The 15,274-nt window shown below is 42.9% G+C and overlaps 1 protein-coding gene across 3 annotated transcripts in view; it reads left to right on the top strand.

Moving 5' to 3' along the window:
* Positions 1-375: 375 nt before the first annotated feature.
* tnn (tenascin N) overlaps positions 376-15,274 on the top strand; it is a 28,678-nt gene continuing 13,779 nt past the window's right edge. Inside the window, exons 1-9 of one of the 3 annotated variants that reach the window (XM_040172010.2) lie at positions 466-583; positions 780-805; positions 5,127-5,324; positions 5,639-5,839; positions 6,153-6,527; positions 12,611-12,744; positions 12,892-13,021; positions 14,048-14,230; positions 15,016-15,105. In XM_040172010.2, coding sequence (XP_040027944.2) covers positions 5,129-5,324; positions 5,639-5,839; positions 6,153-6,527; positions 12,611-12,744; positions 12,892-13,021; positions 14,048-14,230; positions 15,016-15,105 — 1,309 coding nt within the window. In that variant the 5' untranslated portion in view covers positions 466-583; positions 780-805; positions 5,127-5,128. Of the gene's footprint in view, positions 584-779; positions 806-5,126; positions 5,325-5,638; positions 5,840-6,152; positions 6,528-12,610; positions 12,745-12,891; positions 13,022-14,047; positions 14,231-15,015; positions 15,106-15,274 lie in introns of all 3 variants that reach the window. The other 2 variants (XM_040172011.2, XM_040172012.2) reach the window with 2 other exon arrangements.

Raw genomic sequence — 15,274 nt, 5'->3', positions numbered from 1 at the left:
CCAACCTGTAAAATGTACTTTTAAAAAAAATCTAACCTCGCCCCAGTGGTCGTCCCTCCATCCTAAACCGACTCTTAAGTTTTTCTTGGCTTGGATCTTTCCCCCTTGAGTCCAACCTTAATCCAGAAACTGTGCTTAAAGTCCTTATACTCCTTCTGCTTAAGAGATTCATTTCAACCTTCCCCCGTTACAGCATACCAACCACATGCCTGCAGGGCAAAATAGCATTACTATTATTAAAGATGCATTTAGTTAGAAACAAACGTGCTGATGAAGAAGCAAAGTAACAGTGGGGACAACAGGAGAAAAAAAGAGTGTTAAACGCTGCTCATTATCTCCCTCCTCCTCTCGCTCCCTCTGCCCTTTCATGCAATCACTTCAGGAGGAGACACTCCCAAACTAACTGCCCATTGGCCTGCAGGGGGTTTGGGAGAGATTTTAGAAAGTGAAGAGAGGGAGAAAGCCAAAGTTACAGGCAGAGTAGAAGGTCCTTGAATCAACAGGTGGCAAAGGGAGAGGCTTGGTGCCACTTCAGTCCGTCAGAGACGGTGAAGGAGGAGGAAGTTAAAGAAAGCCCTCAAAGGTAAGGCGACATTCCAATGCTTTATGCACGGGACTCAATTTGTCCTGTTATTTTAAAGTTATTTCCTCGTGCTTTGGTTTATTTCTACGTCATTCTAATGGGACGAACATCTGCACTTTGGCCACTTTCTCTGATTGTGATTCTATATATCTGCACGCCGTTAGTTTTATCTCCCTCACTCTTTTTCCTTATCCAGGTCTCATCTTTTTTTTCTAAAATCAGGTAAGACTTTTAACCCAATGTTTTGTCAGTTACAAGTCTAAAGTTAAACTTGACGCGAGGAATCGTCCCTGGACTGACGCTCCTCCTGTGCTAGTTTGGGTTTGCATGCCAGCGCTTAATCAATAAGAACATTGTGCAACTCTTCATCACTGATGAACATTCATATCGGAGGGGTTTTGAAACATTGAATACGTATTATTTCATTCTCCAAAAACATTTGAAACTTCTGAATATTGTTCAATATTGTTACTGCACTAGTGTGCATTTTAGTATAATTTGTATATTATGGTACCTTTAGTTATATTCCACCTCATACAATTGGAACATTTTGTACTGTTTCTCCAGTCAATGTATTAGTGGGTTTAGTTATTTTAAGATATGATCGTTTGCAATGGATTAAACCAGCCAGCATTTAAGCCCCACTACCTTTTGTCTTCATGACGACCACTTTCCCTTTTGTGAATTCTTTTGGGGGCGGTTGTTTTGATTTGAAGTGTCATATTTGCATTGTGTCACGTTGCTACTTTTACTTTGTGAATTCACTTCCTCCGTATACTTAATAAAAATGTGCATTTTCTTTTACTCATTATTTTGGTTGGGAAATTTGGATTAATCCCATAAATCTTCCAACAATTTTGTGCAAATGATCTCATTTATTTTATTTCCAACTTTGACAGCCTTTCGTTTATGCAAAAGTGAGTTTTTATTTATGATTTTTTGTACTCAGTTCCACAATGTATTGCAGATTATGTTATCTGTCAACAAAGCTTCCTCCATACACTTTTCTCCATGATAATAACATTCATAATGACTTTGTGCCGAGGTGATAGATGTTCTACCAGGGCTGTCGATGCAGTAGATTTACCTTTAATGCCACTGTGCTGGCTCAGGGAATAGACAGAAGCTCTTGCAAAATGAGCTGCAGATGTGGGCCCTCAGCCATGCAAAATGATAGAGAGAGAGAGCAAGAGAGGAAGAGAAAGAAGAGAGTGAGACATAATTCTGAGTGGGTGGCTTGTAAAAGAGTGATCAGATTGCGTAACGGTTCTGCTTCCACAGAAAACTCACAACTCAAACCCACACAGTTTATTTCATTTACTTTCACTGATTGAAAATGTCCCCGGGGTGCACTTTTTTTTTATTATTTCTCCGTCTAGAATTAAGGCTTAGGTTTTCTTTAATGCTCAGGTTGTGTTATTTTTCTTTCTTTCCAGTTGGTTAGGTTTTCATCTGCCAGCCCTGCTGAGGGGAGTGAAGCCTCTATGGTTGTGATGAAGCGAGCGCCTTATCGATGGCTACTTGTGGTCTGCAGGGCAGCGGGAGGCAGACTAAATTGTCAAGACACGAGCTCTGCTCCCAGACGATGATTGCTTTCAGCTTCGTTTTTATTCATTTTAGTTTCCCCTCCCGTTTTGTCTCCACGCTGCCGTGGAGGAAGGAGGAGGAAGGTAATGTCCACAAATGTGCCCCCGCACAAAAAAGGCTTGACCAAGCTGCTGCTGATTTTTCAAAACTCTCCATTTTTAAAACTCTCCGGCTTGTTGCTTCGGTCCAATGCGATTTGTGAAACCTGGCGAAACAGTTTGCCTTCGACCGAGGCTTGATGGCTGCCTAGAGAGGACAGGCCAAATGTCTAAGGACTGACCAAAGTCTGTTTTCCCACTACAAGTTTTTTCGCCGCAGCTTTTTGTCTCCGTTCCACTTGTATTATTCCATTCCCATTCCCTGCATATCTCAACCCAACGTTAAGCGCATCGACCTGGGCATCACCAGCAACACACATAACCACAGCTACAGCTTCCTGCATCCACACAATATTCTTTATGGCTGCGACTCTGTAAGCCGTAAATGCTCATTTGCACACATATTGTACACACATGTACTGAGTCCCACACGCTTCCTTCTCCCGTGTAAAAGAGTGAGCACACATCACGGGTTGTCAGCAAACATTTTACAGGCCCGTCGACGAAGCTCAGCCTTCGACACAGAAGTTATTGTCAGGAAGAATCTTTTTTTAACTGTGTTTATGCACATGTTGAATCTTACTTGAGATGGTTTGAAAGTCAGGTTGGAATGCGATGTGAAAAGCCGGCGTGCTGAGAGTAGCCTATTCAATGCATAGCATTGATATATATATAACGTGATATACCTCATTCTTTCCATTCCATCCATCGTTTCTCTAATTAATCTGTCGACCCACCCATCCATCCATCTATTTGCCCGTTGTTGCTTTCTGTGCCAAATCAATAACGACGATGTTGGGCTACCAGTTTGTTTGAGATCCATCTTAACTCAGTATTGCTGCAGCACATTACAGATGTTATGTCAATCATCCATCAATTCATTTTTCTGGAAGTAACTGATATGTGACTGCCCCACTTCCTTCTCTAGTCCTCTCATTTCCTCTCTCCATTAGTCTCTCATCTGTCTCTCAGCTCTCATTAGTGGCCCACTGCTATGCTTCGAAGGTCACAGGCCTATCTTCTCCTTGAGAAATACAAAAAAAAGGCCCGCAAATGGCAATCCTTAAATAAAACCCCTGACAGGGAGCTATAAACATGCTGGTTAAGCATCTCTTTGTGCCAGTGCTCAGTTCCATTCCACACGGCTGTACTTTACTGTCTATAATGTGGCCAGCTCCTGGACTGTCGCTGACTCAAACGCAGTCTCTCTATCATCCCTCTCTCACCTATTCACTCCCACTCACTTAATCTCCCTCAGACCTTTTTAAGACCTCTCAGTCTTTTCATCTGTATCTCCACTACTTTCCACTTGTCTCCCTCCCTCTCCTAATGTCTTTTATCCCTCATCTCTAGTGTCCCCTCCAAAGTCTTGGCCATTGATAAAAGACCCAATAACGATTTGGCCACAACACAGGTTGAAAAAAAGCAGTTACCCAGTGATGTCATAGCTGTGATTTTTTGCACAGGCATCGTTCTCCAACCTCAAGCTTTTGACCAGCGGTGATCAAATAGACAGCCAATAATAACTGAGGTTAGCTGTGTTGAGTGAGGATAGAAAATGGCCAGGATAATGACACATGCATCCAAAGGACTGGAGACGTTTGAATCCTTGAACGACTCTAGTTATGCTCTAGTACTCTAGTTGTAAATCATCAAGGTGAGGATTCATTGGCCAAAGTTTACTGAATTGAAAAAAAAGGTCCAATAAAGTTTCTTTTCCACTTTTGCTATTAAAAAAGAAGCTGAATATACTTGAAAGGTATTTCCTTAAGATCTCTGTTAATCTGATAATGGCATCAATGGGGGTCTTGGCAGATTTTAGCACTACTTGTCGACATTTGAATGTTCTGACGAAAGATCACATGGTGTCCGGAGGGATTTTCAGGATCTGTTTTCCTCTCTGCACAATGTCTACTTTCCCATCTGTCCTTGATCCATCGGTCTCCACAAGCAAATATTTTAGTTTCCAATTGGTCAATTTTGCATTTCTCAAAGTTGCAACTATAACTATTTTACATATTCTATTTAACTTGTATTGTTTCTGCACTGAACAATTTGCTCAAAATAAGAAAGACTGTGAAAATAATCACAAGGTCATGCAAATCAATTCTGGGATGAAACCTTGCGGTTTCTATCTTTGGTTACACACTGTGTATGGTAACAACTTTGGAGTTTTGCAGTGACACAATGACATCATCAGTAAGGACTTCTGAAGCTCTGAAACGCCTGACTGAACTAAACGCGTCGATACTATGGTCCAGGTTCCCTGAGATTGAATATACAGTAGTTTGCCACACTGAATGTAATGTAACTTGCACAGTGTTGTATCAGTATTTCTGTCATCGTCTCTCTCTACGCTGACTGGAAAGTAAAACGTAACACTCTGTCAACCTGGGGACTAAAGTCCAGTCGGCCACGACGACAAACATCTACAGTCACGCATGGTTCCTGCCAAAGATCCAATCTCTACGAAATGTAAAAGCTTGATATCAATGTTTATACTGTGCAAGATGAAACACAACCAACAAATTCAATAATGCTACATTTTGGAGAATCTGTTCATGTGGGGAGCAATGCCATTGCCATTTAGCATACCACGTACCAGTAACTCTTCTTTTATTGCTTTTGTCTTCTATTCTGCTGCCCAAAACCCTTTTCCTTTTTAATATTTCATGGAAACATTGCATTTTTTTATTTTTTTTATTTTTTGGCTAGAAGCTAGATGGCCTTGCAATCAGCGCCATATATACCCAGTGATGCTGTCCAATACAAATCAGAAAAGTTGTTATACAGAAGTTATGGTGTCCGAGGTGTCCGAAAATGTGACAATTATTTCAATCACTTCTGTCGTCCTTTAGCAATGACCGTGAGACTCCTGTGGAGGGTCCTGTGCCCACTAGTGCTGCTCTGCACGGTGTCACCGCTCAGCTCCGCCTCCAACCACCCGGACCCATCGGCCCCACAGCAGGGAGGCACCTTCAGCAATGTCTATAAAATCGACATCCCCGGGAGCTCTGGTTGTAAACTTGAGCTCCTGCCAAACCAGGACGAAACAGGTCATGAACAAAAATAAGAATTAGAGCAAGACAGAAGGCAACTGAGATGTGAAGTGTCTGAGTAGTGTATACAGATTTAATTCAAACTGGAACAACAAGAGTTGACGTATTTAACTGGTTTTGATAAAAAAAAGATTGTTATTTGTACAATAATATTAGTCATCATGAACATATTTTCTCACAGTGTGTAGTGCTTATTTCTATTTTTGAAATGGAAATGAATGTTATACTAAATATAAAGAAATCACGTGTGAGCATTATAGCAGTACATCTAGAGATTTAAAAAAAAGTGTAATTCCTGTTTTATTCTGCAGGTCTGCAGACAGAGACCACGATGAGTGGTGAGAACAGCATCACCTTCCAACACAACATCCGGCTGCAGACCCCGAAGTGTGACTGCGAGGAGTCTGAAAGCTTCAAGTCGCTGTTGTACAGAGTCAACGGGCTGGAGGAAGAAGTCAACTACTTAAAGACCCAGTGCACTCAGGGATGTTGTGGAAGCGGTGGGGCTGCAGGTAAACTGCGGCACAATGTAATATAATTGAACCACAATTCATCTGCGGAGGCGGAAGAAGTTCTACAAAACAATACCACAGAGTAAAATGCCCTACACTGAGGAATTTACTTAAGTAAAAGTAAATAATGTATTAAGATATACTAATATACTTAACAACAAGTATTATGCAGAATGTTTCATACTTAGAATGCATTCAAGTAATTAGTTACTCAATGTAAAAATGTGTTCTTTTTTAAATGAGTGGCTAAAACGGGCTCTATAGAAGGCTTATACGGTAACAACAACCCTTGTTCACCCTGCTCTCCATCAAGGCGTGGACACAAGCTGCAGTGGCCACGGCGCCTACCAACCCGACGCCTGCAGCTGCCTCTGTAACCCCGGCTGGGAAGGCCCCGATTGTTCCGTCTCGTCCTGCCCTGATGAGTGCAATGACAACGGCCGATGCGTGAATGGGAAGTGCGTGTGCCAGCAGGGCTTCACGGGAGACGACTGCAGCCAGCAGACGTGCCCGGACAACTGCAATGACAAGGGACAATGTGTGGACGGCAGATGTGTGTGTTTCCCGCACTTTTCCGGCGAGGCTTGCGGCGTCCAAAGGTGTCCCAAGGACTGCGTCGGAAACGGCCAGTGTGTGGACGGCCAGTGCATCTGCGAAGAGGGCTTTTACGGCGTTGACTGTTCATCAGGTAAGCTATTAAATCACGTGTTGACATTAAAGTCACAGTGTACGTTTGGTACGATAGCTGGGTGGTTTAGGGTGTGTTAACTTAAATGGTAAAGGGACGCAAGTAATGTCCCTGTAGTGGCTAATTGTCAAAAGATATAATCAAAATTTACATGAAAAGACCACTTTGCACTTTTTCAGTCGGTTTGTAACTCAGTTATATGTTATGATATGATAAGTTATGGTTGATTTTCAAAAAGCAAATATTTCTTGTGCTCTACTCTTTTTCTCTGGTAGAAAACAATGTACCATATTCATTCCGTGTGTATCCCTTGACACACCTCCTACCTAAATGCCTCCACCCTGACACGTGCCCCTACACCTCCTACCTAAATGCCTCCACCCTGACACGTGCCCCTACACCTCCTACCTAAATGCCTCCACCCTGACACGTGTCCCTACACCTCCTACCTAAATGCCTCCACCCTGACACGTGCCCCCACACCTACTACCTAAATGCCTCCACCCTGACACGTAACCCTACACCTACTACCTAAATGCCTCCACCCTGACACGTACCTAAATGCCTCCACCTTGACACGTGTCCCTACACCTCCTACCTAAATGCCTCCACCCTGAGACGTGCCCCTACACCTCCTACCTAAATGCCTCCACCCTGACACGTGCCCCTACACCTTCTACCTAAATGCCTCCACCCTGACACGTGCCCTTACACCTCCTACCTAAATGCCTCCACCCTGACACGTGCCCCTACACCTACTACCTAAATGCCTCCACCCTGACACGTACCTAAATGCCTCCACCCTGACATGTGACCCTACACCTCCTACCTAAATGCCTCAACCCTGAGACGTGACCCTACACTTCCTACCTAAATGCCTCCACCCTGACACGTGACCCTACACCTACTACCTAAATGCCTCCACCCTGACATGTGCCCCTACACCTCCTACCTAAATGCCTCCACCCTGACACGTGACCCTACACCTACTACCTAAATGCCTCCACCCTGACATGTGCCCCTACACCTCCTACCTAAATGCCTCAACCCTGAGACGTGACCCTACACCTCCTACCTAAATGCCTCCACCCTGAGACGTGACCCTACACCTCCTACCTAAATGCCTCCACCCTGACACGTGCCCCTACACCTACTACCTAAATGCCACCATCCTGACACGTGACCCTACACCTCCTACCTAAATGCCTCCACCCTGACATGTGCCCCTACACCTCCTACCTAAATGCCTCAACCCTGAGACGTGACCCTACACCTCCTACCTAAATGCCTCCACCCTGAGACGTGACCCTACACCTCCTACCTAAATGCCTCCACCCTGACACGTGCCCCTACACCTACTACCTAAATGCCACCATCCTGACACGTGACACTACACCTCCTACCTAAATGCCTCCACCCTGACATGTGCCCCTACACCTCCTACCTAAATGCCTCAACCCTGAGACGTGACCCTACACCTCCTACCTAAATGCCTCTACCCTGACACGTACCTAAATGCCTCCACCCTGACATGTGCCCCTACACCTCCTACCTAAATGCCTCCACCCTGAGACGTGACCCTACACCTCCTACCTAAATGCCTCCACCCTGACACGTGCCCCTACACCTACTACCTAAATGCCTCCACCCTGACACGTGCCCCTACACCTACTACCTAAATGCCACCATCCTGACACGTGACACTACACCTCCTACCTAAATGCCTCCACCCTGAGACGTGACCCTACACCTCCTACCTAAATGCCTCCACCCTGACACGTGCCCCTACACCTACTACCTAAATGCCACCATCCTGACACGTGACACTACACCTCCTACCTAAATGCCTCCACCCTGACATGTGCCCCTACACCTCCTACCTAAATGCCTCAACCCTGAGACGTGACCCTACACCTCCTACCTAAATGCCTCTACCCTGACACGTACCTAAATGCCTCCACCCTGACATGTGCCCCTACACCTCCTACCTAAATGCCTCCACCCTGAGACGTGACCCTACACCTCCTACCTAAATGCCTCCACCCTGACACGTGCCCCTACACCTACTACCTAAATGCCTCCACCCTGACACGTACCTAAATGCCTCCACCCTGACATGTGCCCCTACACCTCCTACCTAAATGCCTCCACCCTGAGACGTGCCCCTACACCTCCTACCTAAATGCCTCCACCCTGACACGTGCCCCTACACCTACTACCTAAATGCCTCCACCCTGACACGTGCCCCTCCGAGTGTCAACAAAATAAATACTGTAACATCAAATAACAAAATAATGAAAGCTAATAAAATAATAACATAAAACAGCTCCAACAGTCCGCCCCCTTGTTATGCAAAATATAAACACAATCACAAAATAAATGATAATGGAGTAAAAATTCAAAATTACTTATTCACAGCAGCCAATCTGTCCTAGATTTTAACTTGACTCAAACGTCCTTGATGATTTTGTTGACAGAGTTCTAGTCCTAATCCCCGAGCAGCAGTCAGGCCTCTGGGACAGGGCTGTCCACTACACTGTGTTTGGTCTGAAGAAGAGAAGTTTGCACAAGGCCTTTAGTATCTGATTGGACCTCCGAAATATTGGCCGTCATCCAAGCGTGTCTGGAAGCAGCACAGCTGCAATCACCACGATGTGTCTCAGCGTGCGGCTTCTTCTTATTCTGGACCATCTCTGTGTTTCCTGCAACGCAGATGAGGTCGGCAATGTATCGTACCTGCTTCCATTTCCTTTTGATCTATGAATATCTTTGTTCTCAAAAGTCCAGGTGTTGAAATAGGTTTGACCTTTATCAGAAGGATGTGATTAGGTGTGAGAGCATCCAAGTCGTCTCTCTCTTCAGAAACATTAGTAATAAGACTACTACACAGAACAGCTTCAACCTCACACTTTGCAACCGCTCATCATCAGGGGACTGTTGATAGAGGACAGAATTGAAGACCCCCATTACTGAGCGTATCAGGCACTCCCATACGCCGCCGTGATAGGACGTCGCTGGAGTATTACAGTTCTATGTACTCCATCCTGTGCGAGGGCACCTTGCAACTTGTTGTGGTTGAAGGCAGCCGAAGAGTTTACCTCTTTTCTTTGTTTGCTCCAACAAAACGTACGCCACTGTCAGACCTTACCGGTTCCCTTCTGCAGAAGAACCATCGTCTTTACACAGGAATCTGTGCCAGGAGCTTTTGCTCCTATCAGATCTGCTAGTCAAGCAGGTAAAGATACCTCCATATCTTTTGCGAATACCACTTTCTCTTCTGATGTTGATGAGACCAACGCATTAAATTTCCTCTAGGATGTCTGCATAGGGGACACATTTGGAAATGATCTTCCTTGGAGTGGAGTTGTTATCCAGAACTGTTATCTGAAACAACATGTGATTCCTTCCGCTGGTTCCTCGCTGCTACAACAGTAATTTGCAACATATTTAACTTTAGCTTACATTTTCTCTGTTGTGTGCCTTTTACTTCCATTTCACTAATCAGGGTTTGCGTGTAATCAAATTCAATACTGATTAATTACGTGGTGAAAAATGAGCAGCCTATCTTTCAAACTGAAAGTCATGCTGGCGAGCTTCCTGGCTGGGTCACAATTTGTCCTATTTGCGACCAAGCTGGAAAGCCTCAAAACACGTTGATTATGTTCATCACTGACTCCTGTTTAATACCAATCACAAAGCATTTACAGCGGTATGTATGGGCTGCAACAAATCATGGCTAAATTAAACAGAATGGTACAACACAGCTAATCCATAATAGCTTCCTTAACTTTAGTTAAGTTGACTCACTCACATAGATTCACTTCATTCCTGTCACTTTTGCTAACTAATTTCATTTAAAGGAATTAATTGATTGATTTCATAATGGAATAATAAAAAAATAGTTTTATTTTATGTATATTCAGGCCTTAAAGTGGACTGAATCCGCATTGTTGGGTTCATACAGGTTTTGTCACTTTGTTTTTTTTTGTTATAGCAGCTACCAGCAACATTTCCTAAGTTTCTATTCCTAAGAGATGAATAGGTTCTGATGAACTATATACTTATGTGTGAGTTATATATTTGAGGGGCAGCATAGCAACTCGTTTTGATCTCTTTATAAACTCTTCATTTTTAATCTGCTTTTCTCGTGAGAATTGAGATCACATTTCTCTGCTTGAGTCAACTCGGTGGCTCTGCTGTTATATTAAGCTGTGAATCTCACGGAAAACCCGTAGGCTCCAAGGACCTCTGGAACCATTAAAAATATAACTGTTGAAGCCATGTTTGCCTTAATATAAATCTTCTTCCTACACCATTTAGTAAAAACTTTTAAGATCTGCCTGTATGAATTCTTAAAACTTGCAGCAATTAATTCATGCTCCTACCAGCTTGTATGCTATCATTTTTTCCACTCCTGCTGCAGCATTTTTGTCTCATCTACGTTGAAAAAGACCCTTTTTTTTACTGCAGATATTGCAACCGGTCACAGTAGGTATTTTCAAGCCTTACTAGTTCCAGCTGTGACAGTGAGTCAGCACGCACAAAACCAGGACCCCCAAAACCAATTTACAATTTAGCCGTCATTCATTTGACCCAGTATTCACACCTCTTTTCTTAAATGATGGCAATGTTTCGTTTTAAGAGTCGGATGCAGTAAACACAGTAAATTCAAACAGGTGTGCAAGGTTGACAGCAGCCACTCTCTCTATGCCGCAAATATAGAATTAAATAGGAATCCTTTTAAATCAATTATGAAATCCAATCTGCTTAACCGTTATACATTTCTAAATAACTAACAGTGATACAGTTCTGTAGAAATAGTATAGTTTAGATATGGTTTAAAGATATGATGATTGCAACCTTAAGAGCTCCCTCAGCACAAAGTCTTTTCTGAAAATGTTCAGTCTTAATAAATGGTCAGTTCATTGATGCAAGTGTCTGTGACTAAACCAACTAAGCAGTTGTCGTGACAGCCGCAGTGACCTACTTAGGAATTCAAAGCATCTTTCCGACAGTTATTTCAGGTAGAGCAGCTGATGGGGCCTTTTCAGTGGAGTAACCTCTGACATCAGGTCACACACTGTAATTCCACAGGAATATAAAGAACAGCCATCAGGCTATTTATCCTCCCAGAAGAATCATGCCTTTCCTGCTGAATGCACTGCTATTACTCTATATGCCTTAGCAACAAAAGACCAAATTGCATTTTATTCCAATTTAAGGCCAGGCAAGCAGAAAGGTGAGCAGCAGCAGTCAGGCATGGCGAGTTTAATTCCAAGAATTCATATTGTGACAGTTATTTCTAGGGATATCTTGAAGATTCAGCTGCTTATGAACAGCACAGAGTTGAGCTGAATTAATTTTCAAATAATAATCTATACACGGAAACCTCTTGCTCCTTTACATGTAACCAAGAGCATAACGTTTGCTTTGCATGCCGACCAAAAGAAGCCCCACTAACAATTCCATGTCCTGAACTACAGTCTTCAGAGTCAAAGCCCAGGTTTCTTCAAGCTGAGTTCTCTCTGCAGAGGCCGAGCACAGCTAGAAACAGATCTGCGGCTTTGTGTGTAGGTGCTGTTAAAGGGAGTCCAACATCAACAGTGGCGCCGTGTCAGAGTAAAAGTCAGAGAGGCAGGGAAAGTGGGAGGTAGGAGAAAAAAAATACATCATGTGTTTTTTTGGTGTTAGTATTGGTAATAAGAGCTGGGAGACGAAGAGACAGTCTTTGTTTTACGTGGCTACTTGCCATTTTAGCTCCTGGACGATAGATGTCAATCTGCTCCCCGGGTAATGAACCAAGTATTGTTTTGGATATAGCCTGCTGTGCATCCACTATTGGGCAGTTTTATTCCATGCCACTAGCCTCAAAATTTTTTTTAATCTCCTATCAAAGGCAGATGGTTAAGAGAATCGTACAGCGATGATTCTGCCCCGAGATTTCCAGTTTATTTGACTCCTTAGATAAAATGATGGAATCTGATCCCTCCCTAAAATCGATTCTGGGGATTTATTAAAGTATGTTACAACCACTGTTTATTATTTTTTTTCTCTCTGTCCTTGTCTACCTGTTGTTCTGTCAGTCCACAGTCCTCAGGGTCTGCGCTTGGTGCAGAAGACCGATGTCTCTCTCCTGGTTAACTGGGAAACAGTTCGTGGGGCAGAGTATTACATTCTGAGATACCATCCCAAAAAAGATGACAGCACCCAGCAGTCTGTATGTTTTTTGATCAGTTTTTTTGAATATCTATAGGTATGCCGAATAAATGAAGTCGTACAGAACCATATATATATATATATATATATATATATTTTTTTTTTTTAATTTTTATTAACACCATTGTCTAAAACCACTGCATCAAAGGTTCGGGTGTCCAACACAGAGAACTCCCACCTCATCACAGGATTGGCTGCTGGAGTCACTTATATTGTCCAAGTGCATGCTGTCATCAAAGACATCCAAAGTGAAGCAGATAAGATTGAAGCCACCACAGGTGAGAGCAAACCGCTGTTAGCAGGACAGAAAAAGGCCCATACATGTTTAGAAGAAGATGGTGCAGGTTTAGAGATGCAAGGAAAGAGTCAAATACACAGCAAAAGGTACTTGCAGGGACTTTAAATCCAGCGGAAATGTCGTATTTTTGGAAATGCAAAAAAAGTCAGGGCCTGTCATTACTTAGTGTTTCATTAAGTGCTGGGGTTTTTCACCATTACATTTAAAAGTAATTACAAGGAAATGGCTAAACAGATGTGTTTAGTGGAAACAAACCTGCTCACGGATGTGGTAGAGACAGATGTGAAGAGAAAGACATTACTAAACCGGCGGACAGAAAGAGAGAGAGATTGTGTGGTTAGCCTGGTTACTGGTATTCCCATGGTCGTGTTGGGAGCACAGGCAGACTGGTCACATGGTTTTCAACCTCAAACAAGTTTACGTTTTTACCTTTGATAAAAAAAACAATAGCTGGCTTAAAAATATGCAAATCTTTTTCATTAGGTACCATTTTTTTGGTTTAATGTGTTTGGTACTTTTCTCATTATATGCAGAAAAATTCAGACATTCCTCTTTGCTATGTTAATACACTAAATGGTACCTATCTTCACACACAGTAACACTGATTCCATCTATTTATCAAGTGTATGAAAAAGCCTTTAGTGTTTTGAACCTTAAACCTTTTAAATTTGTGCACATTTTTATGTTGTGACAAGAGAAGCTGTGGTACAATTGCTTTGTATACACTTGGTGTGGTTCTGTTCTGGTATCTTTTTTTAAATAAATGTGATTGAAGCGAAGATGTCATCCACAGTATACGGCATTATATCATGTTTGGTAATATTTTCCTTATGGTGCAAAGATAATTTCAACATGAAGTGGGCCGCCCCCCTCCCTCTCAGGAAGGTCACACTTCACGGCGAAAGGGATTCTTCATCTGGTGCTCGTGATTACAGGATCTTTAATTAAGGCTTTCAAGCGTCAAGTCTGTGCTCTCATTTCCACCTTGCTGTCCAATACTTCCCAGAAGTCTCCGCCATCGACGGCATCAGAGTTCTTGGCCAGACAGACGTCTCCATCCACTTGGACTGGAAGAACCCGTCAGCTGAAGTGGATCATTTCAGGCTCACGCACACCGATCCCTCCGGGCAAGAGGAGGAGCAGAACGTGCTGAGGAACCAAGAGGCGCGCACCAGACACACCATTGTTGGTAAGTGGGATCATGGACTGCAGTGCTGCAACTATTGATCGTTTTCATATCAGATGAACCTGCTATAATTTTTTCCATCATCTCAGGAAATAACCGTCCAAACGTTTTGTCTTGTAAATGTCCTGTTTTCTCAGATCAATGATGATGGATTATTTTACCGTCCATCAATCCAACGATTAGTCAGGCTACTACTGCAGTTTTTCTGTGCAAAACGCCAGTATCCGGTATTGGATGTTAGCAGAGCTCGCCATGCATCGGAGGCCATCCATGTGCCGCCTTTGCCCCTAATTCCTTACTAATTTACCTCTCATACACAATCCTTCAAAATACTCAGAAACTAATATTTTGCCTTTTTGTTGATGTTATTTCTGTTATTGTTTCTATTTACTCGCTTACTAGTATTTGTTATTATCCTGACTGTCTGATACCTTAATTGCCAAACACCTTTCTTTGTATATTGATACCTTTTATAATCATTACTTAAACACTACACTCAATAATTGTATACATACACCATACTGTACATGTATGTTGTATATCATTATGACATAGATCAGAGTATTGGTTCCCTGCTATTTCGACTTGTAGGCCCTTCAAATTCATCATTACAGCCTCATGTGGACACCAGCTACCGTCAACCGAATAGTGAATTTCCCTCACAGATAGCTAAATATTTTTTTTAGATTTGAAAAGATGAAAGCATCTATTATTTAGCAAAGTCAGACAAGAAAACGTGGAATAATGGAACAGAAATATATTCGAGATCAAAACATGTCTTTGTGCAGGTCTTTTTCCAGGAACAGAGTACCAGATAACAGTGCAGGCCATGAAAGGGACCACGGAGGGAAAACCGTCTTCTGTCACTGCTGCCACAGGTCAGTGTCAGCACATAAGCATCAACGTAAGCACCCATTTAACCCCATGTGTTACTCATATTGTGTAGGATATTAGCAAGCACAAAACGGGAACAATTTTCAGCAAGTTTCTCACTGGATAGAAATTGCACAGAATTGGATGAAATGAAAGATTGCGAGAGTGGAACGC

Source organism: Gasterosteus aculeatus, chromosome 3 (assembly GCF_964276395.1).
Source record: "Gasterosteus aculeatus chromosome 3, fGasAcu3.hap1.1, whole genome shotgun sequence".
NCBI lineage: Eukaryota > Metazoa > Chordata > Actinopteri > Perciformes > Gasterosteidae > Gasterosteus > Gasterosteus aculeatus.
The sequence above is the reverse complement of the archived record's forward strand: the minus strand, read 5'-3'. Positions and strand labels throughout refer to the sequence as shown.